Consider the following 26,299-nt stretch of genomic DNA (forward strand, 5'->3'; position numbering starts at 1 on the left):
ACACCCGGGACGCCCCGCCGGACGCCCCTCCCCCGCCCGCGGGTCTATTTAGAGCCCAGCGGGCCCAAGGGATTCTGGGACTTGTAGTCCGTCCCGTAGCCCCAGGCGCCTCCGCGACCCCGGCCTTGGACTACATTGCCCAAGGAGCTTCCCGGCCTATATAAGGCGCCGGGAACCGCTTCAAAGTGCAGTAACCATGTGGCTGTGCTGCTGAAGCTTCCTCAGGCTCGCTGGGGTGGGAGGAGAGGAGGAGGAGGAGGTGGAGGAGGAGGAGGAGGCAGAGAGGGTGGAGAGAGAAAGCCACGCCGAGAGGAGGTGTGGGTGTTCCGCTTCCATCCTAACGGAACGAGCTCCCGCTTCGCGAGCATGGGATTACCCAGCGGCTGCTGACCCCTCTCCTCGCCCGGCTCCCCCAAACCGGCGTGGCTCCCCGGGCACCAAGGTAGCGGCTGGGGCCGGGCTGAGGGCGCGGGGAGTTGGATTATCCCCAGGTCGCACAAGTTTTTGCCCGGCTCTCTGGGAGTTCTTGGTGGATCTGCAAGCACACTTGCAGGCATTTGTGGGGTTCTTTGACTATGGGCATTCTCCTTCTTCTTCTTCTTCTTCTTCTTCTTCTTATTATTATTATTGAGGTTAAAAAAATCCCCCAAACATTCTTGACTTCAGTGACTGGCTTTTTGAGGGCTACCCATTTTGGACTGGAATGGCATTCCCCCAAGTTGGAAACTGTTGCAGCAGCTGCAGGAAATAGGTTGTTTTTTATTTGTGTGTGTGTGTGGGGGGGTGTTGTGGGGGTGTCCTATGCGAGTCCGCTCCCGGAAACCGTCTTTCTCCAAACGTAGCCCCGGCTGGAGCTGCACGGTTGGGAGAATCGTGCCTGTGTGGGGGCCCCGGTGGGGAGGGCTTTCAGAAACGGAAGAACACCCGGGGAGCGGCGGGGAATGAAGTGCGGACGGAGCTCGCGCCCAATGGGGATGCGGGTGGCGATGCGCTCGGCCCCCGCTGCGGGAAGCAAGTGCTTGCGGAGCCGGAGCCGCCGAGCGCTTCCCTTGGTCCCAGCCCGGCCACCGGGCCGGGGCAGTGCATCTATCTGGCCTCCCTCGTCGGTGGCACACTGGAAGTGAATGTGCGAAGTTACCTAGACTCTTCGCCCACGTGATCCCCCGACCTGCCAGTCAGCTGGGGTGGGGGGTGGGGTCGGGTGTGTGTGTGGTGGTGGCGGTGGGGGCGTCTCTCCAGGAAGGAGGTTAAAAGGAGGTGGAAGGTGGGGAAGCCGGAGCACTTCTTTTAGCGACCCACCTTCGTGGTCTCACGCAGTCTCCTTTCTAAATCCTCAGGAGCTGACCACAGAGGAGTTGGATTCGCACCCCTGGCTGGGCGGGATTTGGCGACCGAGTGCCTGACGAGGGTCAGGTGAGTGTGACAAGCCTGAGCGCTCAGGCTGTGAGCGGTAATGAGTTCTGTCCTAGGCCTGTTTTAAGTCCACTCGAAAGAGCTGCGGAGATGGGGGGGGGGGGGGAAGAGAAAAAGAAAGAAAACTCCATGGCTCAGTCTCCAAAACTTGACAGGGTCTTTAGAGAGCAGGTGAGACCCCCCTGGGGGGCCGGCCTGAAGGTTTAGGAGAGGAGGGGAGGAGGCCATTATTACCTGGAACAATAATAACTGGGGTGCCTGTTGGTGGCCTGGGCACTGATCTCGCCGGAGGGCATCCTGATGGCTTAGATTCTGAAGGAGGAGGGTGTGCTGCATTTCAGCCGCCAGGATGTGGAGGCAAACTTTGACGGCTCTGTCTTTCAAAAATAGTCCCTTCTCCTTTTTCCTGAGGGTGATGTGTGTTTGATCCGAATAGGTGGGTGGCAAGAAATGAAAGTGGCTACTGGCACAGGGAAAGAGTTAGAACTTTCAAAAAGGGAAGTTAGTTCTTGAGGCAGAAGATTAGCAGCATCCAGCCGTTGCCTGAAGCCATTGGTTTGAGTGTCAAGCAGACTGATGGGTCCCTGTGGTTAGATACCTTCCCAGGCTAGGAGCTGAGGGCAGTATTTATCTGTAAACACAAGCAGCTCTTATTCCCCCCCCCCCCGCCCCCAAATAGTTGGACTGCCTTTGTACACGTACATCCCCATTGCCGCAGATTCGGCCATCCGAGGTTTTTCTTCCAAAATGGTCAGAAACCGGGTAAACAACAGGATAACAGGGTGGGAGGCCGGGTCTTGGTCACTTCTTTCACATTCTAAATATTTAGCTGTTCCCTGGGCTACAATCTTTGGGCTTTTCTAATTAGAAAAGAAAGGCCAGACACTTCATTATAGTAGTAGGGTACTTTTGTTTCCTGTTGATAAGATCCTCAGAGTGTGGGTGGATTGGGAAGCGTTTGGATGTGTGAGGCGGTTCCTTCTGGGAGTTCAGGGCCTCGCGTGGCTCCAGTGGGCACTCAGAAGGCCGAGACTGGGTTCAGTCCTCCTCCTCTGAGCCGGCAGGGAAACCGCTCAGACCAGGAAAAACCGGTCCCAAGAGCCTTCTTCAACTGGTTGCTAACAATAATAATACCTACATAGTAAGTACTCGTGAGCCAAGTCAGGACCATCCGTCACAGAAAGCCCGGGAGTCAGGCGCGGGAGAGGAAAGGAGGTGCAGAGAGTGAGATACAGGCCCGGGAGCTGGTACACAGCAGAAGCCAGGGATGACCCCGGCTGGGGCTGTGCTGTGCCCCCCCCCCACCTGAGTCTGGTGGTGGTGGGGGCTCTGGTGAGGGAGCAGCGAGGAACATGTTGATGAAATAAACCTTGCTTGTGTTCCACCACCGGTGAATGAACAATGCTCAGCCTGGCATCAGAAGGAAACGAGGTAGCCACAGGTGGGGAGAACAGAGGGTGGATGTTTGAGGAGGTGTTCGTTTGTTTTGGAAAGTCGTATGCTGGAAGCCTGAATGAGAGCGAAAGAACTCAAACCACGAGGAGGAAGAAAAGAGGAGCGTTGTCTGAATTCCGCCTCGGGTTCCTCTCGTACCTGAAATCCATCTTGGTCATCTGCGTGAAGACCTGTGAGCAGGTGAAAAAGAGTCAGGCCTGCCCCCGTCTGAATAATCTGAGAGTTTACACCCCAGTGAGCCCGAACCGTGAAATGTTGAATCCCTTTCATAGACCTCTCCGTTTGCTTCGTGGCCAGTTGTGCAGTAGCCTTTACTCTTTCCTTTCTTCTGTGTGTGTGTGTGTGTGTGTGTGTGAGAGAGAGAGAGAGAGAGAGAGAGTGCGCGTAGAAAGTACGATCTGCTCTTTGAGTAATTCAAATAAGAACAGAGTAGCCTGTCAAGATTTCCTTATCGGGCAGGAGAGTTCGTCACGCTCTACATGAATTACTCCTGGCCTCCACTTTGAGCCCCGTGGACATTGCTGGGGTCAACAAAGTGTCGCCCATTTCCCCAGAGCGGTGCCTTCTGGTGGGAACCGGCATCTTTCTGCAGGAACAAGAGGTGGGGTGGTCGCTCAGAGGAGAGGACATAGGAGAACTCGGCAAGACACATCTGTTGCCTTTTTCCTCAAAATGCTTTCAGCTGAGGAAGACCAGGGTCTGAAAGTGAGGGAGAGGAAGGAGACCTTTAATCCGATGGTGTCCTAACCAACCCACTTCCAGAGGGAAAAACAATCACATGGCTCTTAGGCTCCTTTATAATGGTCTTAGGGAAACTCTGATTTCTTTGCAAGCAGCTCTTTCAAAACAAACCAATGTGAAACAACAAACACCTAATCGGGGACAGCAGAAAAAGAAAACCCCCAAGATGAAAAGTGGGCCTGGAGTTAGGTTTCTGGGTCAAGCTGTCCTCGGATCCGACTAATTAAGGAGTCTACACGGGGCCAGTGCCCCATCTTGCTTGCTGGTGGTTTGCTCTTTTAAGATAAAACATGTTGCATTCGCAGGCCCTTGAGTAACTGGAAGTGCCTGCAGTTTTTTTTAGTTCACCTTTGTTGTTTTAAGTTTTTGCACGGCCCCTTTGATGAAGTCAATGAAGGCTTGAAGTAGTGACTTGGAGAACATAATTTCCGTTATTCCTACCAATTGTCATAGTGTCTGTGGGGTTGGTTTTTTTTTTTTTTTTTCCTTATTTTTTAAGAAAATGTATTCTTAGAGAAAAAAAACACTGCCCCTTATTCAAGCTGTGATTGGTTGACTCTTGCACGTGCCCTGACCGGGGATCGATCTCTCAACCTTGGCACATGGAGATGACGCTCTAACCAACTGAGCTACTGGGCCGGGGCCATGTCTATGGTTTTGAGGTTAATGAGAATGAGTTGAAAAACAAAACAAAACACTGAGCCCATCACCTATGTCAGAATGAATTGTGTCCAGGTTCTTGCCTAAGCTGGACATATATAGTTGAAGGCATTTGGTGTGAAAAATTCTAATAGCTGTTAGAATTCAAGGAATTCTAATAGCTGTTAAAGTTGTCACAGTTCAAGTGTTTACTCCTTTTTTTAAAATTTTTTTATTTTTCTGAAGTGAGCAGTGGGGAGGCAGAGAGACAGACTCCCTCCTGCATGCGCCCAACCGGGATCCACCTGGCATGCCCACCAGGGGGCGATGCTCTGCCCATCTGGGGCGTTGCTCTGTTGAAACTGGAGCCATTCTAGCACCTGAGGCGGAGGCCATGGAGCCATCCTCTGTGCCTGGGCCAACTTTGCTCCCATGGAGCCTTTGGCTGCAGGAGAGGAAGAGAGAGACAGAGAGAAAGGAGAGGGGGAAGGGTAGAGAAGCAGATAGGCGCTTCTCCTGTGTGCCCTGGCCAGGAATTGAACCCAGGATATTCACACACTGGGCTGACATTCTACCACTGAGCCAGTCGGCCAGGGCCTTTTTAAAATTTAATTTAATTTTTATTTTTGAGAGAGGATAGAGAGAGAGAAGAGGTTGGTGGGGAGGAACAGGAAGCATCAGCTCGTAGTAGTTGCTTCTCATATGTGCCTTTACCGGGCAAGCCCGGGGTTTTGAACCAGTGACCTCAGCATTCCAGGTCGATGCTTCATCCACTGAGCCACCACGGGCCAGGCTCCTCATTTCTTCATTGAGTGTTTTCTTTGTGCCAGGGTGTGTTATAAGCCCTGGGGATACAGCAGTAAAATTCTTGTTCCCAAGAGTTAGAAGGTGTTACGGAGAAAAATAAAGCACAGTGAGGGGGAACAGAAGATTCCAGTGTCAGCGAGGATTTGGAGAAATCGGAACCTCTGACCTTTGTGCACTGCTGGTGGGAATGCAACATGGTGCAGCCACTCTGGGAAGCAGTGTGGGGGTCCCACTCCACTCCTGGGTCTATGTCCGAAAGGATTGGACGCAGGGACTGAAACAGATATCTGTTCACTCATACTCATAGCAACATTATTCACAAGAGCCAGGGCCGGGAAGCAACCCCAGTGTCCGTTGATAAATGAATGGATAGACCAAGTGTAGGACACACATACAATGGGATATCACTCAGCCTTAAAGAAGGAAGTCCCGACACAATGCTACAGCACGGGAGGAACGCGAGGGCAGCGTGCTCCACAAAATCAGCCACTCACCAAAGAGTAAGTGGTGTCTGATTTCAGTTCCGTGAGGTACCCCGAGCAGGGAACTCCACAGGCTTGTAAAATGCAGGCAGTCCCCGGGTTCCGCGCGAGAAAGGTTCTGTAGGGTGGTTCTTTTTTTTTTTTTTTTTTTTTTCCTGAAGCTAGAAACGGGGAGAGACAGTCAGACAGACTCCCGCATGCGCCCGACCGGGATCCACCCGGCACGCCCACCAGGGGGCGACGCTCTGCCCACCAGGGGGCGACGCTCTGCCCATCCTGGGGGTCGCCATGTTGCGACCAGAGCCACTCTAGCGCCTGGGGCAGAGGCCACAGAGCCATCCCCAGTGCCCGGGCCATCTTTGCTCCAATGGAGCCTCGGCTGCGGGAGGGGAAGAGAGAGACAGAGAGGAAGGAGGGGGGAGGGGTGGAGAAGCAAATGGGCGCTTCTCCTATGTGCCCTGGCCGGGAATCGAACCCGGGTCCTCCGCACGCTAGGCCGACGCTCTACCTCTGAGCCAACCGGCCAGGGCTGTAGGGTGGTTCTTAAGGTGAATTTGTATGTAAGTTGGAACAGGTAGGTTCACCTGTTAAACACAACTCGGATGTTTGTCTTAACGTAGTCCTTATTTTTACCTTTCTGTGCCTGTTAAGCCTAAACATTTTCAAACCTACAGAACCTATCTCATTCGTAACCTGGGGACTTTCCTGTCGTGGTTGTTGGGGGAGGAGGAATGAGGAATTTAAGGGACACAGAGTTTGCTTCAGGGAAGATGGAAAACGTTCTGGAAATGGGTGGTGTGATGGTTGCACAGTGTGAATGTATTTAATGCCACTGACTTTATACACTTAAAAGTGGTTAAGATGGTAAGTTTTATGTGTGCCTATGTTATCACTAATAAACAAACAATGATGACAACAACAACAGAAAACAGGTGAGGGAATAAATGAATACTCAGGTGAGGACTGGGACCAGGGAAGGGTGTTTTTATCCAGTGCATTCGAGCAGAGATCTGAAGGAGCGAGTGGTGAGCCGTGTAGATATCTGGGCAAAAGGATGTTTCAAGAGGCCAGAACAGCAGGTGCAAAGGCCCTGAGATTGGGGCAGGTGTGACCTGTCGGGGAAGGTTGAGGAGACCAGGGTGGCTGCAGCTGAGAGAGGGCCGGGCATTGAGACCGGAGGGGGAATGGAGGTCACATCATGCAGGTTCTGCAGGTCAGCAGTGATTTATTTCCCCGGGGGTGGAGGGGAGGACTTCTAAACGCTCACAGAATTCTCAGTGTGGTTCTCACCATCACCAAACTGTGCCGTCCTTTCTGGAGAGCCCGGTGAGGATGTCAAGATCACAAAGCAGGTTGGAACTTGATGGGGGGGGTGAAACCCAGGTTTCTAGACTGTCTGGTTCAGTGCATGACTTATCGGGGATGCTAACTCACTGCCGTTGGCAAGTGATAAAGAGGCGAAGCCTACAGTTGGTGGGGACGACACACTGTAAGACCCTAAAGATGTTCGTACGGTTCATCTTCAACATGAACCCGCGCCCTCTGTCTGCCCAGGGCCTGGGGGAGCTGCATGCACAAGGAGGACCCGGGGCTCTGCCGCCTCACCCCACCCTTGAGGAATGTGAAGTTCAAGACCAGTGGTTCTTTCCCATAACCGAGGTGGACCCCTAGGCCTCTACACACTCACAACAAACGTGCGTTTTGTTGCTTACTGCACGAAATGCACCTGTTCAGTTCTCGTAAAACAGCTGGAGCTAAAGATAAGCAACAAAACGAAACCGGTCACCCCCAACCCCCCTGTCCGAGATGAGGGTGTCAGACTTTCTCCCTCTGTATACGTGTATCAGATTCTGTATATTTACATTTCATAGAAAGGAAGTCCTGCAGCACCTCCTGTTCGGTAGCTTGCCTTTTCCTCTGTCTCTTGAACATTATTCTTGTTAATAAGTAGACAGCTTTGTTTTTATCGTCCCAGAGGTGGCTGTACCTTTGATGGGGTTCCGTCCGAGCGAGGAGGGGTACGGAATCCTGGGGGTGAAGTAAGGATGCCGTTCAGCTTCCCTCTCCATCACGAGAGTCCAGGTTTCCTCGTTCAGTTTATACTTTAAAAAACAAACAAACAAAAATAAATGGAAGAGAAAGCACTACTCAAGTGTTAGCTGTCTTATTACAGGGATCAATCCTAGTCATCATTCCTTTGATGTATAGAGTTTCTCATTTGTTCTTCAAAGTAAACTGAAGCCGTGAGGTAGGGTGAGGCCAGGCGGAGCGGAGCAGCGTCTGTGATCCTGAGGTCCGAGTGCGTATTATGGACCCCTCTTGACTCATCTCTGTCCCCACGGTTCGAGTTCATGGCCGATCTTGTTTCACCGGGGTCCTCAACTCTACTTTTCGTCTGGGTGACTTTGATGCAAATCCCAGACATACGAATTCATCTGTGTTTTAGTAGGTATCTGTAGAATTGGGATTCTTTTCTAAAATACGCAATCACGATACTATTATCCATTTCAAGGAAAAAAAACTTCCCCTGGGAAAGAATCAAGTCTGTGTTTTCACTTCCTTGATATATACTTAAAAATACATATATGTAGTTCGATTTCCAGCCAGGGCACACAGGAGAAGCGCCCGTCCGCTTCTCCACCCCCCCCCCCCCCCACACACACACAGCCATGGCTCGATTGGTTCAGGCGCATCAGCCCTGGGTGCTGAGGATTGCTCTGTGGAGTCTTCACCTCAGGTGTGAGCGTGGCCCCAGATGGACATGGTATCAGCCCTGGACGGGGGTTGCTAGGTCAATGCCAGCTGGGGTGCATGCAGGAGTCTTTCTCACCTCCTCTCACTTGGGAAAGAAGAAAAACAAAATATATATGCATATTTAATGGTTTGAATTAGGATTCTAATAAGGTTGATACATTACAAATGATTGATGTGCCCTGGCCCAATAGCTCAGTTGGTTGTGTGTGTATCTCTCTCTCTCTCTCTCTCTCTCTCTGTCTCTCCCCCCCTCCTCTCTTACTAAAATTGAATAAATAAATGTTTTGGGTTTTTCAAAAGGAGCAAAATGGATGATTGATGTGTCTTTTAATGACTGTATTTCCTATCACACCTCCCTTTTTCCATGCATTTTTTTTGGGAGGGGGGTTCTCATTGAAGAACCGGGTGATGTATTTTCCCACAGTTTGGATTCTGCTGACTGCAGCAGTGTGGTATCACTGAACGTGTTCCTCTGTCCCCTGTTTTTACCGTAGTCTGGTAGCTAGATGTGGAGGCAGAGGCTTGATCAGAGTCCGGCTCTCCTTTTTTTGGCTGGTCTGTTTTGTGAACTTCGCTGAGGGCCATGCATGATACGGGATATGCCCAGATGTGTCTTCTTCTGCGGCTGGTGACCCCTGATGCTCATTGTCTCAGCCATTAAGTTCACTTGTAGTTGCAAAACCCTTAATTCTGTTTTTCCTTCTTCATTTAGTAGCCGGGAGATTTGATGAAAATAAATCTCCACTGAGTTCTCGGTTCGGTGGGATAATAGTTTGTGTAAGAAAGACAGGATCTGTACTTCACTCTGTCTCTCTGTGTTTTACTAGTTTTCAGAAATAAGGAGTTGATGATTCTCTAGCCCGACCCCTAGAAATGGTTCTCCACTGGGAGATACTGGGCAATGTCTGAGGACCTTTTTGGTTTCACATCTGGGGACAGTGCTAATGTCACCCAATGGTTAGTCCAGGTCTGCTATTCACTGCATAGCAGTCTGTAATTCACTGCATAGACCTCCCTGCCCCGAATTATCCAAAATATCATCAGTGCCATTGTTGAGAAACTGTATACCAAGATGACCAATGGGTATTTTTGTTGTTGTTGTTGTTAGTATCATTATGAACTCATGGATTTAAACATTTAAACATTTCACTTTGTGTGATTCTCCCTGTTGATGTTCAGATTGTTTGTCCATCTTTGTTCAGTGAGAGAAAGACTATTTAAGTTGGTTCAAAAGACACAACCCTAGTTGTCTTCGGTTGCCTTCTTGCTTTTTGTTTGACAGTATGTTCCAGGTTTACCTGTGTTTCTCATCCCAGATCTGTGACCAGCCTCTTCTCCAGCGCCCCTCATTCTTGTGAGTGGGATTTGCTATTTAGAGACCTCTGCTTGGGGCCAGATATGTAATCTTGTCCTTCTCGTGTAGTGTCAGAAAACAAATTAAAGTGAAGAAAACTTACAACCTGAATATTTTGAATGAAAGCTTTCCCGAAAGACAGTTGACACACCCTTGCCTTCTAGAAGGGTTTCTGAACAAACTCTTTACCTCTTCCGTTTGGTCTCAGTTTTAGCGTTTGCTCATGGAGGCTGAGACACAGAGGAGGTCACTCTTGTCTACTACATCCAGGTTGTTCAGACCCTGTGGCAACCCACTGAGAGATCGTGACATCAGTTGAGTGGGCCTTGATCCATGGATTTTTTTAAATGACGTGGACTAGAATAGAAAATGTCAAAGAAGATCACTTGAATACTTGAAAAGAACTGTGTGCATCACAACAAACTCTCTCATTCTGTCTGTGCCTAGCTAGTGCATGTACACAGATACACCGTGAGTGTTGGGTTGTTTCTTACTGTGTGTTGCAATCCAAAGTTTAAGAAGCATTGTCCTCAGCCCTGGCCGGTTGGCTCAGTGGTAGAGTGTTGGCCTGGTGTGCAGGAGTCCCGGGTTTGATTCCCGGCCAGGGCACACAGGAGAAGCGCCCATCTGCTTCTCCACCCCTCCCCCTCTCCTTCCTCTCTGTCTCTCTCTTCCCCTCCCGCAGCCAAGGCTCCATTGGAGCAAAGTTGGCTGGGTGCTGAGGATGGCTCTGTGGCCTCTGCCTCAGGTGCTAGAATGGCTCTGGTTGCAACAGAGCAACGCCCCAGATGGGCATGCCGGGTGGATCCTGGTCAGGTGCATGCGGGAGTCTGTCTGACTGCCTCCCCTCTGCTTCTCACTTCGGAAAAATTTAAAATAAATAAATAAATAAATAAAATAAAGAAGCATTGTCCTCCATCTTTGTTACTCCCCTTGTGGTCCCCAGAGCAGCATCACTAGCTTCAGCTGGGACTGTGTTAGCAATGCAGACCCTCGGGCCCCACCCAGACCCACTGCACCAGCACCCACATTGTAGCAAGGTTGCCACGGGGCTCATACACATGTGGGAGTGTGAGCAGACCCGCCCGGGGGGGGGGGTGCTCGCCCCTGTTTCTTTTCAGTGCCTGTCTTATTTCTGTGGTTACTTTGTTTTCCGTGGCTGGCTGTCACCTGGGGACAGTGACCTTGGGAGTCCCCCTAGCTGCCCTCTCTTCTCAGTTAAGTGAAAGAGGAAGGACAGTCACCAGCCTGGGGTGAGAGGGGGCGGGGCTGGGCCTGGCAGGGTCCTCTGTAATGTGCTCACACTTGGGGACAGTTTATCAGCTGTTCGGATAGAGGTAGGGAGATAGAAGTTGCTTGTGAAAACGCCACAGAGCTGTGATGTCACAGAAGGAAACTTCGAGGAAGCTGGGTCTTCGAATGGTTTACGACCCATCTAATCGGCGTGACTTCTGGGCTGCTTTGTATAAGGGCCCTCAACCGAAAGCAAGGAACAGCACTGGAAAAAATAACACACATCTCCAAGTTCCTCGGGACTTATCTGCATTTCAGGAGGAGCTTTTATCTGGGGAGTGATTTTTATTTTGCAAAAATGGCTTAAAAGCATCCGATGCCTGTGTTTCTGAGCAGAAAGAGCCGATCCAACACCCAGGCGCAGGGACCTTCGATTGTGTGCGTTGGTGGGCGCGCGCATGCGCACGTGAGGGCGTTGGTGGGCCCGCAGGCTCTGCCTGGAGGCCGTGCCCGCACTGTCCTTTCTGCCGGCTGTGCCCTCCCCACCCCCTCTCTGCCCACCTGGCCAAGTCCTCCTATCCCCAGCCCAAACGCTTCCTCTTCTGGGAAGCCGGTCCCAGTCCTTGAAAATATTTTGTCATTTGAAACTTCCGGGCACTTTATGGCTACTTATCCTGCTCTGCCTGTTTGATTTTCTTTTTTAACCGACAGAGTGCCTGACACGTAAGCGCTCACCCACTGTGTGTCGCATGAAGGTATTTATCTGCATTTCATCTGCCTTTGAAGGCTGTGGGCTGCTTCTCAGAAGAATCTAATCTTTTGCGTCCTTCCCCTGACGAAATATTTCTTGAATTGGCGTATTGCTTTGAAAAGCCCCTTTTGCTGTGGAGAACCCAGTGGAGACATGTGGAAATGGATGAGACAGTCCCTTTTGATAGCTTTTGAGGTGGTGATCTCAGGAGCGCATAGGGCTTGGGAGGTTGCTGAGTGTTACAGAACCCTGAGAATTAGGCAGCGAAACAATGTTGCTCTCAGGTTGCAATTGTATCACCCGACTGGCCTGACCGCAGGGTAGGAGCTCCCTAGGACAGTGTCTGCCTGCCTCTTGGGTACAGGCAAAACATAGGACATCCGTGCATCCGTGTCCTCATCTTTAGAGTAGGTGTAAGAAGACCGGCTCTGGGTCCTTGCTGAGTTGTAGAATCATAAATGCTTGCAGGGGTCTTACAGCTGAAAACAAAGCACAACCCGTGTCCTAGAACGTGGTTCTCAACTGCCGGGGTGCTTTAGCTCTCCCGAGGGTGCTCTTGGCCGTTCCTGGAGATGTTTCTGTTGTCACAGCTGAAGGGAGAGGATGCCACTGTCATTTACGGGGTGGAGGCCAGGGAGGCTGCTAAACCCACTACAGCACACATAGCGTGTCCCCACAACAAAGGACGATGTGTCCAAAATGTCAATAGCCCTGAGGCGGAGACACCCTGTCCTGGAGCAGTTTTCCCGGACTCGGTGAGACTTCTTTCTCCCCGAGGATAGGAACCTAACTTGCTTTGCTGGTTTTGTTTAGTTTTTGCGGTTCAGGCTGTGGGCAGAGGGGCATCTACTCTAGGCTGGGGCTGGTTTTAACTTTTTAATAAACACCCTCCCTGCCCTCTGGCGCCCTCAAACATTGGCCTTGGTTTTCAGAGCCCTGTGGTCTAACTATGGCCGCTCATTAGCTGTGTGATCTCCCAGAAATCACTCAGTTGTTGGTTGGTTTGCTTGCTTTTCTAACCTATAAAATGAGGCGTTGGAGCTAAATGATCTCTACCCACCTGATGCCAAGTTTCCCGAGAGCCAGCTCCGAGCTCAGGACTGGAGGCTCTTAAACGTGGGCCTTGAGGACCAGGAGACGGGAGCACATGGCAGAACTGAGAAATAACTGTTGTGGACAGGGCACCCGCTCCCAGAATAGGTGATGTAGCGGGTGTGCTTGGGAGAAGGCCAGGAGGTTCATCTCTCTGTGTGTTTATCTCTGGTTGTCTCCGCGAGCACAAGTTAAGCCCGAGAGAGGCTCTGAAGGGCACATGACCGTGGCCGGGTCTGAGGTCGGCCCTGGAGGGGCCGCTTCCAGTGACGTCCTTTGGGACTGGCTGAAAACGAAAGCAGAATGTGACTTTCTAGGCTTCTCCGAGGGAAGTGCTTTTTGCGGTAGAATAAATTATCTCTCTCGACGGGGAATACGCCGCGTTCCTGAGGACAATCTGATTGGCACTAAGGGGACAAGAAGGCTAATGTGTATGGTGGGGGGGGGGGGAGATGGCGGGCTAGGCGTCCAACTCAAAAGTGGGCTGCTCATCCTCACAAGAAAGATCCTATCATCCAGTCGGCTCAAAAGGAAGTTCCAGAATTAACCGTGCGTGCGCCCGGTAACAGAAGCAGAGGCTGTTTAAAGAGAAATCCCCCTTTTTTTTCTTTCTCTTCTCCTGGAAGGGTCAGCGGGAAGGCCGTGGGGCTTTCTCTCCCAGGTTTCCAGCCATGTTACCATATATGTACCTGGGCCAGGGCGTGTTGGGCAGGCCTGTGCTCCCGGGAAGGAGTGGCCCTGGGCTCCAGCCGGGAGGTCGCTCCCGTGCCAGCAAGCCTGCCTCTTTCTGTGCACACTCTCGGTTTCCCTCGGAAAGGCCTGCGGCTTGGCCGGCTCTGCCCACCCGGAGCTGCTGGACCCAGAAGTGAAGCGGCCGGCGAGGCCTTCCTGGGTTCCCGGGGTTGGACCGGGCCCGCTGCCTGCGGCCTCTTGGGTCTCCAGGTGCTTTTCAGCCTTGGAGTCTGTCTCCCTCGTCCCTTCTCTTGGCCGCCTTGTAAAGGAAGCCTTTTGACTTGATTCTTGTAAAAAGCACTTTCAGAGCCAGCAGCCATAAAACCAGCCCTAGAAGACGCTGGCAAGGGGCTTCTGTTGTCTGTAGGAGGTGGAGGTGGAGGTGGAGGTGGAGGTGGTGTGGCTTGGCCAGGAAGGAACAGGGACGGTGACGGGTTTCCACAGGCGACATGTTCAGCAGAACGCCGTTCCAGGTGGTGGCGGGGCCGAGGGGCAGAGCCCGGTGGATGCGGCGGGGAGGGGGGGGGGGGGCGGGGGGGGCTGGGCGACCTCCCTTCCTCCCCGGGCGGGCGGCGCTCCGGGTCTCACCGGGCCTAGCGGCAGGGACTAGCAGCAGGGCGGGCGGCGCTCCGGGTCTCCCCGGGACTAGCGGCAGGGATGCTCCGCCGGCGGGGCGGCGACAAGCCCCACAGCGTGTCCCTGGTCGCCTCCGATCATCGTGTGGTTTCTCGCCGGTCACCAGGGCTGGTCCTCGGAGGCGTTTAGCAGGAGTCGCTTCTGAGAGTACCGCGGCTCCGAGTCGCGGCAGCGTTTCCCGCGTTCTGCTTCCCGTGGGCTAAGTAACGAGTAAACCCGTGGTTTTCTTTTTCCCATGTAACCCTCAAGACGGTTTTCTGCGGCAAACCCTCCGGCTCACCGCTCTGCAGGTGAGGAAACCGAGGCCCAGAGAGACGGAGCATCTTGGTCAACGTCACCAACGTCCCCTGGCGCTTAGGGTGAAGGCAGACTCCCTGGCCTGGCCTCTCCTCTCTGCCCTGAGCCCGCCCTCCGTCCCTCCTCCTCTCCCTTGTCCCCGATGCTCCAGCCGGGACCGCTCCAGCCGGGACCGGCTCTGCGTCCTCCACTCCCCCTGGGGCCCTTCGCGCCGGCCGCGGGCTCTGCCCCAAACGCCCTTCCGCCCGGCTTTTCTGCATGGCCGCCTCCAGCCTGACTGTCAGGTCTTCGCTTGACTGCCTCAACCTGTTCTCTCTGGCCAGCCCGAGTTAAGCCGTCACCAGTCTGGTCACCTGGCTGGAGTTCTCTTCCGGGTATTCACTCTCGGATTCGTCTTGCCTGTTCCATCCTCTTGTCCGCGCCCTGTCTCTCCGCCGTCACCAGAACGTGGGCGCCCCGAGAACAGGAGCCTTCGCTGTCTCCTGGTGACCTACTCCGCCCCACCTGGGGTAGGGGTAGCACATAGTAGGGACTCAAGAAATGTGGTGACTAAACAGGAGGGTTTAGGTTTTAAATCCAGGGGTCCTCAAAAAGCTCTGGCTGTGGCGTTGCGTGTTTTGCCTTTTAACCCTGCCCTGCCCAGTTTCTCGTGGGTGAGTCCTGAGCCCACAGCCGCCGCCAAAGCAAATCTTATCATTCGGAGCAGCATTTTCCAGACTTCTGGGTCTCAGGAGCTACTCACATGCTTACACATCACCGAGCACCCACCCCAGAGAACTTCTCTTGACGTGAGTTACAACACTCTCTATCACATTAGAAATGAACCCTGAGAAAATAAACTGCGTAAACATTAAAAAAAAAAAAATGAACCAGTTATACATTAACACAGCGACTTTTTTTTTTTTTTTTTTTTTTTAATGAACGATAACTATATTTTCCAAAACAGAACTGTTCCGTGAGAAGAGGGGGCATTGTTTTACGTGTTTGCAAGCTGCTTTCAGATCTGGCTGGCGAGAGCGCAGCTGGGGTGCCACATCCCGTATCTGTCTGCGGCTGCTGCCTCCCGTCTCCCGGGACGCCACGGGCCTCGCCGCCCCTGGGAACCCCTACGGCGCACGCGGGAGAGGCCGAGTAAACAGGAGTTAGAACGCCTTGGTGTTGCTGTGAAGATAGTTTGGGCTTCGCAGATCCTCTGAAAGGGGCGACTCGGAAGGCTGGGCGGTGGCCCGGGACCCCTGAGAGAGGGGGAAGGTGGAGGCGTTCCTGGCAGAACGCAGTGGTCTGTCCCCGAGTCTGGGTGTTGTAGCAGGCCTTCCTTCCCAGGAATCCATGCCTGGGGTTTCACTGAAGCTGTTTTTGCAGAAACACAGTTGCGTCCCAGCTAATAATGTTCATCCTGAATTGCCAAAGAGTCAACCGAGAGCTGGGAAGCTGGTGGCACTTGGCTGGCGCTGACCTTTTTCAGATGAGCAGGGTACAGGCCGAGCAGGCTGGAAGCCCTGCACTGAGCAGGGCCCTTCGAAGCCAGCCAGTGCGGGTCCCTCTCCACGTCTGAGAGCGGCAGCTTCTGGCACGGGTTCCTCTGAGGCTGTCTCTCGACAGCCCGTGCTCGGTTCTCCTCACAGCTCCTGGCCTCCGAAGACGTGCCCCGTACTAGAGAACGGGTGGGCGCCAAGCCTGCCGCTCCCGGGTTCTAACGACTGGTGCGGACGGCACCACGTAGGAGCCGTTGAGAGTGCATGAGCAGCCTGACCAGGCAGTGGCGCAGTGGATAGAGCATCAGACTGGGAAACAGAGGACCCAGGTTTGAGACCCCAACGTTCCCGGCTTGAGTGCGGGCTCATCCTACTTAAGTATGGGCTCAACAGCTTGAGCACAGGGTCGCTGGCTTGAACGTGGGATCATAAACATGACCCCGTGGTCACTGGCTTGAGTCCAAAGGTCACTGGCTTGAAGCACAAGGTCGCTGGCTTGAGGAAGGAGTCGCTCTCTCTGCTGTAGCCCCCTGGTCAAGGCACATATGAGAAAGCAGTCAGTGAACAACTAAGGTGCTACAACAGAGAATTGATGCTTCTTATCTCTCTCCCTTCCTGTCTGTCTCTAGCTGTCCTTCTCTCTGACTCTCTGTCAAAAAAAAAAAAAAAAGTGCATGGGGCATGAGTAGTCCACCTAAGTCCAGCTGGCCTGCTCACCTGTTCAAGGGAGGTACAGGGTCACTTGTCCGGGCCTTTGGGAGGATTCTGTGTGCCTCTTGAGTGATGTCTATAAAGCGGGTCCAAGTCATTGGTTTAAGGTCATCGGAAGGTCATCACACAGGGAGCTTGGACGCCGGCCCGGGCCTGGCGTACTGGGGGCAGGCGTGGCTGGTCCTTGGGTCCTGGCACCCAGCGCTCGGCAGGGCCTGGTGGGAGAGCAGTGTGGATGGCCCCTTCCCTCCCCGTTACTGGAAGTCGGGCTCTTCAGCACCCCAGGGCCAGCCGGCTTCATCTCCGTGAAACAAGGGAGGCAGCCCTCTGTGTGTCCGTGAAAACCCGCGTGTCCATGGTTTCGGTCCGTCAGCTGCTGTCCGGTCGGACTTCCGATTTCCTGCCTTGTCCGTCCGTCTTGAGGACCGAAAGTGGTACCTTCGGTAACTTCTTGGTTCATGAAAATCTGCTAATTTAGTCTCACTTCAGGAGCTGCTAACTTTTAAATCCTGAATTGTGTGTAGGCGAAAGTTGAGATTCTTTTTTCTTTTTCTTTTCTTTTTTTTTTTTTTTAGAAAAATGAATATAATGCAATTAGTTAAGTGTGTGCGGGAGAAGTAGATAGCAAAAATTACCAGTGAGTTTTCTGCCGCATTCAAAGCTTTTAGGGACAAAAAGTACCCTGAGCTGCTTAAAATGAAGTGAACAGGCTTCTTTTTCCGGTGAGGCAGGGCTTTCCCTTCTCTTCACGCCCGGGTGGGAGAGGTCCTCCAGGCTGAGTGCCACCCGCCAGCGGGCGCCCGGTTTGCCGTTAGAGGACAGGGCTGTGGGGCCGGCCCGGTTTGCCGTTAGAGGACAGGGCTGCGGGGCCTGCCGGGTTTGCCGTGAGAGGACAGGGCTGCGGGGCCTGCCGGGTTTGCCGTTAGAGGACAGGGCTGCGGGGCCGGCCCGGCTTGCCGTTAGAGGACAGGGCTGCGGGGCCGGCCCGGCTTGCCGTGAGAGGACAGGGCTGCGGGGCCTGCCGGGTTTGCCGTTAGAGGACAGGGCTGCCGGGCCGGCCCGGTTTGCCGTGAGACGACAGGGCTGCGGGACCGGCCCGGTTTGCCGTGAGAGGACAGGGCTGCGGGACCGGCCCGGTTTGCCGTGAGAGGACAGGGCTGCGGGGCCGGCCCGGCTTGCCGTTAGAGGACAGGGCTGCGGGGCCGGCCCGGTTTGCCGTTAGAGGACAGGGCTGCGGGGCCGGCCCGGCTTGCCGTTAGAGGACAGGGCTGCGGGGCCGGCCCGGTTTGCCGTTAGAGGACAGGGCTGCGGGGCCGGCCCGGTTTGCCGTTAGAGGACAGGGCTGCGGGGCCGGCCCGGTTTGCCGTTAGAGGACAGGGCTGCGGGGCCGGCCCGGCTTGCCGTTAGAGGACAGGGCTGCGGGGCCGGCCCGGCTTGCCGTTAGAGGACAGGGCTGCGGGGCCGGCCCGGTTTGCCGTTAGAGGACAGGGCTGCGGGGCCGGCCCTGGCCGTCGGTCCTGTGAGTTCGGGGGGCAGCTGAAAAGCAGTGAGGACAAGCCACCTCGGAGGCTCCGGGGGCTTCCCGAGGTTCGTCCGCAGGTCTGAGACCTGGTTTTCTCGGATGTGTTACCCGCGGTGCTGACACACTGTGTCCTGTCAAAGAGACACACGTGATGGGCAGAAGCGGGCGCCGACTCTGAACGGACGAGAGGGAGATTTCATTTTCATTTGAAAATACAAAAGGGAGCCCTCCATAAGGGCCGGCGCGTGTGCTGAGCACCTTGTCTGCATTGTTGGTAGACAGTGACCCCGGGAGAGACGGGCGGGGTTGTCACCATCTTTTTACCCATCGCTCCTCCAGCCCCATTTAAAGGGACGAGGGAGCTGAATGAAGTTCAGAGATGTTAGGCAAGTTGCTTAAGAACACACAGCTGGTAGTTGATGAGGCTGGAACTTGACTCCAGGGGTTCTGTCTCTAGAGCCTTTCTGGACACCCAGTGGAGTGGGGGAGGTGTACTTCTTCCCGGGGACAGGCGTTAGACATTTTGTTTCTGGACCCCAAATTTCTTATGGACGGCTGTTGGACAGGGCCAGCAGGCCTCCCATTTTCTACCCTTGATCCAACCGTATAAGCTTGGCTTTCATTAGTTTTAGGAAAAACAGTCACCTAAAAAGCAGTTTTAAGTTCTGTTAGGCAACAGACAAGATAACTATAGTTACGTTGTTCCCAGTTTTGTCGACCTGTCACATCCCGGGCACCAGACGAGGGACTGGGACGCAGCAGAAGAATTGTGCCGCCTTCCCTCGCGGGCTCACCGCCTAGTGGTGAGACAGATGAGTAAGCAACTTGATGGGGTGCTGTATAGAGAAGTGTGCTGGGGGTCAGGGCTTCCCGGGGGCCGTGACATCCAGCTGGGACTGTAGCGGGGACTGGCGTTACCCACAGTGGTGGTGGGGGAGGGGGAGCAGAGTCAGGGTGGTAGGCACAGCATGTGCAAAGGCCCCGGGCAGGGGGAGACAGAGGCACACAGCATGGTGGGGGATCTGGGCTAGAATGTAGGTGTGTGTGTGGGGAGGCACCACAGACAGAGAGGTGAGGAGGCCATGGACCAGGTCATGAGGAGCTCCAAAGAGATTTTGGGAGATCTTGCTAGAGGAATGGCACGGTTCTGACTTAGGTTTCTGAGCGGTCATCCCTGCTGCTGTGTGGAGAATCGATCCAAGGGAGAGGTGAGCTCAGAACAGTGAGGAGGAAGGCTTTCTGGGGCTCAGCTGAGAAATGGTGCTGGCCCAGGTGTGAGTGGAGGCGGAGGAGTTAGAAAGAGTTGGAGGAGCCAGGTGTAAATGAAGATCAGATCTTTCCGATGAGATGACTTTATTCATGTCTTTCCTGAATATTTACCAAGTGCCTGTCCTGTACTAGGCACTGGTGCTGGGAATATGATGGCAGGTAGAACATCCCAAATCAGAGCCCAGCCTTAACTGGGGCCAGGAGCGGGACAGGGGTTCGTGTGTTCTAGGCTGATCGGAACAGCACGGGCCAAGGCCCTGTGGCAGGGACAGGGAGTGGACATTGAGGAGGAGACGCAGGCTGGGCAGGCAGGTGTTCTTTGTGGCGCACTGTGATGCCGTGGGCCCCCAGGAACTGGCCCCCACCAGCCGCTGGCCACGAGAGGCAGATTTGGGAATCCTTATCGTGCAGAGGTCCCCGGAGCCAGCGGAGAGGACGCGATGGCCGGGGAGAGTGTAGGAGGGCAAAGGGCATCGCTGAGACCACAGAGTTGGGGCCACCGCCGCTGGTTCCGTTTCCCCAGGAGAGTTCGGAGTTTGGGTTTTTAGTCCCGCCTCTCTGAAGACTAGAACCAGTCATCCCTTTTCTTGACACGTTTGCTCAAGGAGGAGCAGGGACGGTGACCTGACGCTGAGCCAGGGGGCGCGAGGCTCCCCAGGCTGCCGCCTGCTGCCCACAAAGCAGTGACCACCTGTCTGTGCCGCGTCAGGCCACCCTGAGGGACCCGTCTGTTAGAAGGAGGTGCATCCGCCCGACGGAGCGGTGGGGGGAGGGGTGGGGTCTGGTAACAGCTTTCGTGGGCTGCACCCTTCCTTCCCGGGGGTGCTGTGCCGGGCGCTCCGTGAGCCTCAGCGTGATCCCGCTGAACCTCGTGACAGCCCGCTGAGGAAGCTCCTGGTGTCACCCCCATTTTATAGAGGGGGAGGCGAGGTGGAGGGAAGGTGCAGAACTGGCCTGCGGTCCTCCAGGGACGGGGCGGCTGAGCTGGGCGTGGAGCCCCGGCACGCTGGCTCTGGGGGGGTGAGGTGGGGGTGACAGGCGCGCCTGACGCAGCTCAGGATCCCCGAGGATGGTGGTGCTTTGCAAAGGAGCAAACTCTTCAGGAGAAATCCGAGAGCATTCTGGGGTTCCGCGGTATCTGAGCATCAGAGAGGTTCTGGGGGGTGGCTGTCCTCATGGGGGGGTGGAGGAGACCCACTGCCCAGCTGAGACCAGCTCGGGAGACACGGGGTGGGGGGGTCCCGTCACTGGGTGAGGGGTGTAGTGACGGGCCTTCCAGAGCTCCTCCCAGCCTTGTCCTGCGATCCTGTGAACGGGGAAGGGCCAGCGCGCTCTGCAGGGGGAGCTCGGCGTGAGCCAGTCTGCTGCGGCTCTTTCTACAGGTGACATAGGGCAGTCATTCTCCCTAGAGCGGAACAGACCCTCACTGATCCTACGGAGCGCGTGTGTGATGATGTCCCGCTGACGTTTCACACAGGAGACCCTCTGCTCTCCTGAGCTTAAACTGCGAGGCCCTAGAACCCTCCAGAATTCCACCTCGTGTCATTAAAAAGGAATCAAAGACTACGAGCAAGTGTGAGGAGTGCGAGTCTGCCGGCCCCTGTCCCAGGCGTCTTCTCTGCACTGTCCCACCCGCCTGTCACGCAGCCCGTAGACGGGAGTGTTGTGCTCCTGTGACTGGTGAAGAGGACATGGAAGCTAAGAGTCAGGGGCTGGGCCGTGGGGACTGGCGACAACAGCTGGGTGGCGGGAGAGGCCGGGGCTCTGGAGTGGACACGTAGGTGGTGACCAGCTCCATGTGTCAGCAGAGAGCCCTGGGTGCCCATGTTACTCACGTTTGACCCCTTCCCCCAGGGTCATGCAGCTCCATGGCAGGTTGGCACGAGCTCTGCTGGTCTCTGAGGGGGTCCCCACCGTTGCGTGAGTGACACGGGGCTCTGGGCACTGCTGCGGGAAGTTGGCAGGTGCAGCCGGTCCGTCTCGGGTCCAGAGGCGGGCGCCCCCACCGGCTCCGGCACACGCACCCAGGAGGTCCTCCCGGAGATGCTCCAGGCCCCAGCAGCCACGCTGTTCACGCTCCCGGCCTTTGTCTTCCTTCCAGGACATCCTGGACGGTGGCCCCCGGTCCTCACCCCCTCCACGTCCCCCTCCAGCCCCTCCTCCGCTTCACTAACTGTCGGGGAGGGGCGAGGAGACCTCCAAGCGTTTCCAGTCAGCCCAGGAAGCCTTCTGCCCGGTCCTTTGTGAGGGGACCTGAGACCCCTGAGGGAGAAGCTGTCTCCCTCTGCCCCTGCCCCCGATCTCTGTTTAGTTTTTTCACTGGGACCTTTGCAGATTACCCAGTCGAGGATCCTTCACTGTGGCGGATGGAGTGGTCTGTGTGTTTTGGGAGGAAATATAATTATATAAAATCTGGCTAAAGGTTAGTTGTTCAATTGTCTATTTAAGAAGCATGTTGGGGCCTGACCTGTGGTGGCGCAGTGGATAAAGCGTCGACCTGGAAATGCTGAGGTTGCTGGTTCGAAACCCTGGGCTTGCCTGGTCAAGGCACATATGGGAGTTGATGCTTCCAGCTCCTCCCCCCTTCTCTCTCTCTGTCTCTCCTCTCTCTCTCTCTCTTTCTTCCTCTTCTCTCTAAAATGAATAAATTAAAAACAAACAAAAAACCTAAGCTTAAAAAAAAAAAAGAAGCATGTTGGTTAGAAATATATATATAATCATATATTTCTGACTTATCAAAAGTGTTACGTGGCCACAGGAGAACAATTAGGAAATACAATTGCGCATGAAGAAGAAAATCATTCCGTACCCGCACCCCCCCCCCCCCCGAGAACAAGGACGGTCGCCCCTTTCACCCGGGCGCTGGGGAACGGAGAGCTCTGCTGAGGACCCCCGCGGGCGGGGGCCGGGCCCTGGCCTTCCTGCCTGCTGATTCTGTACAGCTGGGCCATCTGACCATCTTGCTGCCCGGTCTCCCCAACAGCGAAATGGGCATAACGGCAGCGCCTGCCCTCTGCCTCGTGCTGCGGTCCCGAGGGCTCGGTAAGAGGCGGTTTGTGGGGCCCCGAGCCCCGCGGGGCACGTCACCCCGGTGGGTGACTGTGAGCCATTCTCACTTGAGACGGGGTCACGCGGGACCGAGCTGGGGAAACACGGGGCCCGGACACCCACGGCCGTCCCAACGCTGGGCACTTCGCACTCTGTCATTCCCGAGCCTCAGGTTGTATCCACGTCTTCCTGTCTGGGGCCTGGTGGCTGTCACAGGAAACTCGGCGAGGAGGAGCGTTCAGGGAACAGGGTCACTCTGCTGCTTCTCGGCCTGCTGGGGTGAAAGGCTCGTGGGAAGGGCAAGCGCCAGAGGAGGGAGGTGGCCACCCCTGGACAGGCTCCTCCGGCGAAGCGCATCCCTGCTCTCCCGTATCCAGCGACTGCGCAGGCCCCTCTGGGAGGCCATAGCGTGCAGAAGTGAATTCGGTCTGCCCTGGAGTTTACACAGAGCTGTTTCCCAACAGCCCCAGGGGCTTGCCGGCTTCCTGGCCCTTTCTGATAAGGCTTTTAAATACACACCAAAGGGAAGTAGGGATGCTGCTCAGTGTCTTCAGTCTGTGCCGCTTTCTGGATACATTCTTTTGGGATGAAATGTCCGGTTAGGAAAAAGCGGCCCGAGGAGAGGCTGGGGTCTGGGGACCGGGACCCTGTGCACATCGGTCTTGAGGTTGCGGGCTCTGGGGTGTGAGCGTGTGTGACTTGGTGCAGCCGCCCTGGACACAGTAGCTCACGTCCAGGGAAGTGCTGTCCGTCGCTCCGGCAGCGTCTGGTGTTGGGCTGACTCAGTGCTCCCTTGCCGCCGCCTCTCACACACAGTGCGAGGGGGTTCTTTCAGGGTCGGCGTTCGGTCCGGGCGCTCCCGCTGAGGGAGCGAGGTGCTTCCCAAGCCGCCCCGTGGGTCCTGGCCACATCCTTCTTCCAGGAAGACGGCCCGGCACCCAGGAAGCAGTTTCAGGAGAGAAGACCATCCGTCATAACTCCTGGGGCTTTGCCGCCAGCGAGGGGTTGCAGGAACGGGGCCCTGGAGGGGAGAGGTGGGAAGCGAGGCCTCGGGGGTCCAGGTTTGTGGGAGGGTCTGGGGAAGGGCCAGTTACCTGTTCCTCTGCCCAGCAGGTGCGTGCGGGGATGGTGGGGATTTACCTGCAATCCGCACCAGCACGGGGTCAGCCCCAACTCCTCCGTGTTTATGACTCTGATGAAGGCTGTTCCCAGGAGTCAGGTCGATATTTGTGTGTGTGTGTGTGTGTGTGTGTGTGTGATGATTTCTGGGCCGTGTAGAGATTTCCTGGAACTTATGAGCCGTTTCTGGGACGGCCCCTCACTCGCTGTGTGCACTCCTGACCCGGGTCCCTCGCCGACCTAAGACTCAGTGTTCTCACCTTCCTCGGGAAGGGTTCGGACCAGGGGCTAAGGAGGCCCCTTCCCCCTCCCCCAGGGTTTCTGGTGGAAGAGGAGCAGGAGGAGGAGGAGGAACAGCCACCGAGCGTCTGGGAGACGCTCACCCCGCTCCGGGACTCCGGGAAGGCGGCCAGAGCTCCGTGGCGTTCGTCACCAGGCCTCCTGGGCTGAGGCTCATGGTGCGGCTCCGGTCGGGCACCTCGCCCCCGGTTTTGTACCAGGTGTGTCCTTTGGACTTCCCATTCCCCGAGGCCGTGTCTCCTGAGTCAGCCTCGCCAGCTCCTCAGCGGCCGCAGCGTTCTTGGCCGACGCCCCTGCGCTCTTCAGAGTCACCGTTTAATACCGAGGGTCCTCTGTCGACTGGCGGGCTCGGGCTGGGCCGTGGCCGGGTTAGAAACCAGCGAGTTAGAAACAAGCGGGTTAGAAACCAGCGCTACGGCGCTCGGAACATCCTGAGCTCTGATAACATACGAGGGGGACACATGGTCGCATATGTCCTCGCTTGGCGCAGTTAATTGCCTGCCTGTCATGCTCTCATTTTAATTTGACTTTTAAGTAGGACGCTCTGGAAAATGGAGCTCAGCGAAGCCAACTCTCGGTGACTTTTTTTTTTCCCCCCTCCTCTGAGCATTTCTTTCCTTCTAACATTGCATATTTTACTTTGTCTAGGATTTTCGAGAAAGACATGTCTGACAAGATGTCTAGTTTCCTGCACATCGGAGACATTTGTTCTCTGTACGCAGAGGGATCGACAAATGGATTTATTAGCACCTTGGGGTAAGAGCACCTGATTTCTTGTGTTTAAGACGTCGTCATACCATCAGCTTGAAAACAGATTTTTTTCCCCTAACGTAAGAATGCTGCCGTTTCACTGGGCTTTCCCCGGGGAGGGGGCAGGGGGAGGCAGCTGGAATCAGGAACACCCAATACCCTGTTAATTCAGGAGTGGCTGTCATTTCCCCTTCCTGCATCTAGAAGGGCGAACTTCTGAGTATATGGGATACAATGTAACATTAATGTTGACAGACCCAGAGAACTGCCTTTTTTTTTTTTTCTTAAGCTTCACAAAAGCTCTGTTGTCAGACGGTGACTTGTCCGTCACAGAAGCCAAGGCCAGACGGGCTCGGGAGCGGGTCTTTCTTGGCAGCAGAAACCTTCCCAACGGCGTATTGCCGTGTGCGTTTGAAGGTTCCAAGCGGTACAGAGTCCCCTCTGTACACCACATTTTTGTCCTTTTTTTTCCCCCTGCTTTCTTCAATTTTTATCCAAGTTGTAACAGTCCAAATGTATTCCATCCTGTCCTCATTTGGTTATCCCCCCCCCGCACCCTCCCCCCCACATTGTAAAGGAGGAGGAAATGGGACAGGCCATCAGCCCCTGCGGCAGGCAGACAGCAGCCCCGTGCAGAGGCAGGACGGGTGACCCCAGAACGGGCGGCCGTGGTCTGCGCCATCTGCGTGTAGAGGGGGGAGTCGTGAGGCTCAGGTGTGGCGCTGTGAAATTTGGCAAGAGCTCTCTCAAAATAAAAGGCGGGGGGGGGGGGGGGAGGAAGACCAACAGCTTCTCCAGGACCTTCATTCTCACAGTCACGGGAACCTTGCTTTTCACCGTGGCCGGTGCTGAAAGCCTGTGTGTTCTCCAGAATCTGTGCAGGGAGCGTTTCCTGGGCTCACATTCAGGTCACCCCAGCCGCAAGGATCCAGTTACTTCAGATACAGAGTGACAGCGTGGTGGGCCCCCACTGGGTAGAAAATTCATGTTCAAGTCATTGGGCCGAGTCTCTTCCGTGGCTTCTGGCAAAGAGGCCTTCTGTCGTGTGGGCCTCACATTCCCTTTATTCTTTGTGGCCAGGTGCTTCCTTCCTGTATTCCTTACGTGCGCGCACACACACACACACACACACACACCCTGACCTTGTTTCTCAGCAATAACAGCAGCAACACGAATTAGCAGCGGCAGCCGCTTCCGGGAGTCCTGTGGGTATCCACAGCGCTGTGCCCACATGGCTGTACCCACATCAGCCCTTGGAGCCCTGAACTGCTCTGACCGTGGGCACTACCGCTGTCGCCGGTCCTGGGGGCGAAACCTCTGGGTGTCAGCGAGGTGCCGTGTCACAGCCGCGAAGGCGCGGCCCTCTGGGTGTCAGCGAGGTGCCGTGTCACAGCCGCCAAGGCTCAGGGCCCTCTGGGTGTCAGCGAGGTGCCGTGTCACAGCCGCGAAGGCGCGGCCCTCTGGGTGTCAGCGAGGTGCCGTGTCACAGCCGCCAAGGCTCAGGGCCCTCTGGGTGTCAGCGAGGTGCCGTGTCACAGCCGCCAAGGCTCAGGGCCCTCTGGGTGTCAGCGAGGTGCCGTGTCACAGCCGCGAAGGCTCAGGGCCCCAGGACCACGCTCGCAGCTGTAGGCGCCCTTGGTGGGGCTGAACTTCCCCGCAGGGCTCTCCTGACACCCCCCTCACAGCCGCAGCTCTAGTCTGGGTGCCCTGTGCATCCTC

General features: G+C 55.2%; 1 protein-coding gene across 1 annotated transcript in view; it reads left to right on the forward strand.

The window, feature by feature from the left end:
* Positions 1 to 210: 210 nt before the first annotated feature.
* ITPR1 (inositol 1,4,5-trisphosphate receptor type 1) overlaps positions 211 to 26,299 on the forward strand; it is a 307,579-nt gene continuing 281,490 nt past the window's right edge. The window contains exons 1-3 of the mRNA XM_066351689.1: positions 211 to 442; positions 1,338 to 1,413; positions 24,479 to 24,586. Coding sequence (XP_066207786.1) covers positions 24,495 to 24,586 — 92 coding nt within the window. The 5' untranslated portion in view covers positions 211 to 442; positions 1,338 to 1,413; positions 24,479 to 24,494. The remainder of the gene's footprint in view (positions 443 to 1,337; positions 1,414 to 24,478; positions 24,587 to 26,299) is intronic.

Source organism: Saccopteryx leptura, chromosome 10, assembly GCF_036850995.1.
Source record: "Saccopteryx leptura isolate mSacLep1 chromosome 10, mSacLep1_pri_phased_curated, whole genome shotgun sequence".
Taxonomy (NCBI): Eukaryota; Metazoa; Chordata; class Mammalia; order Chiroptera; family Emballonuridae; genus Saccopteryx; species Saccopteryx leptura.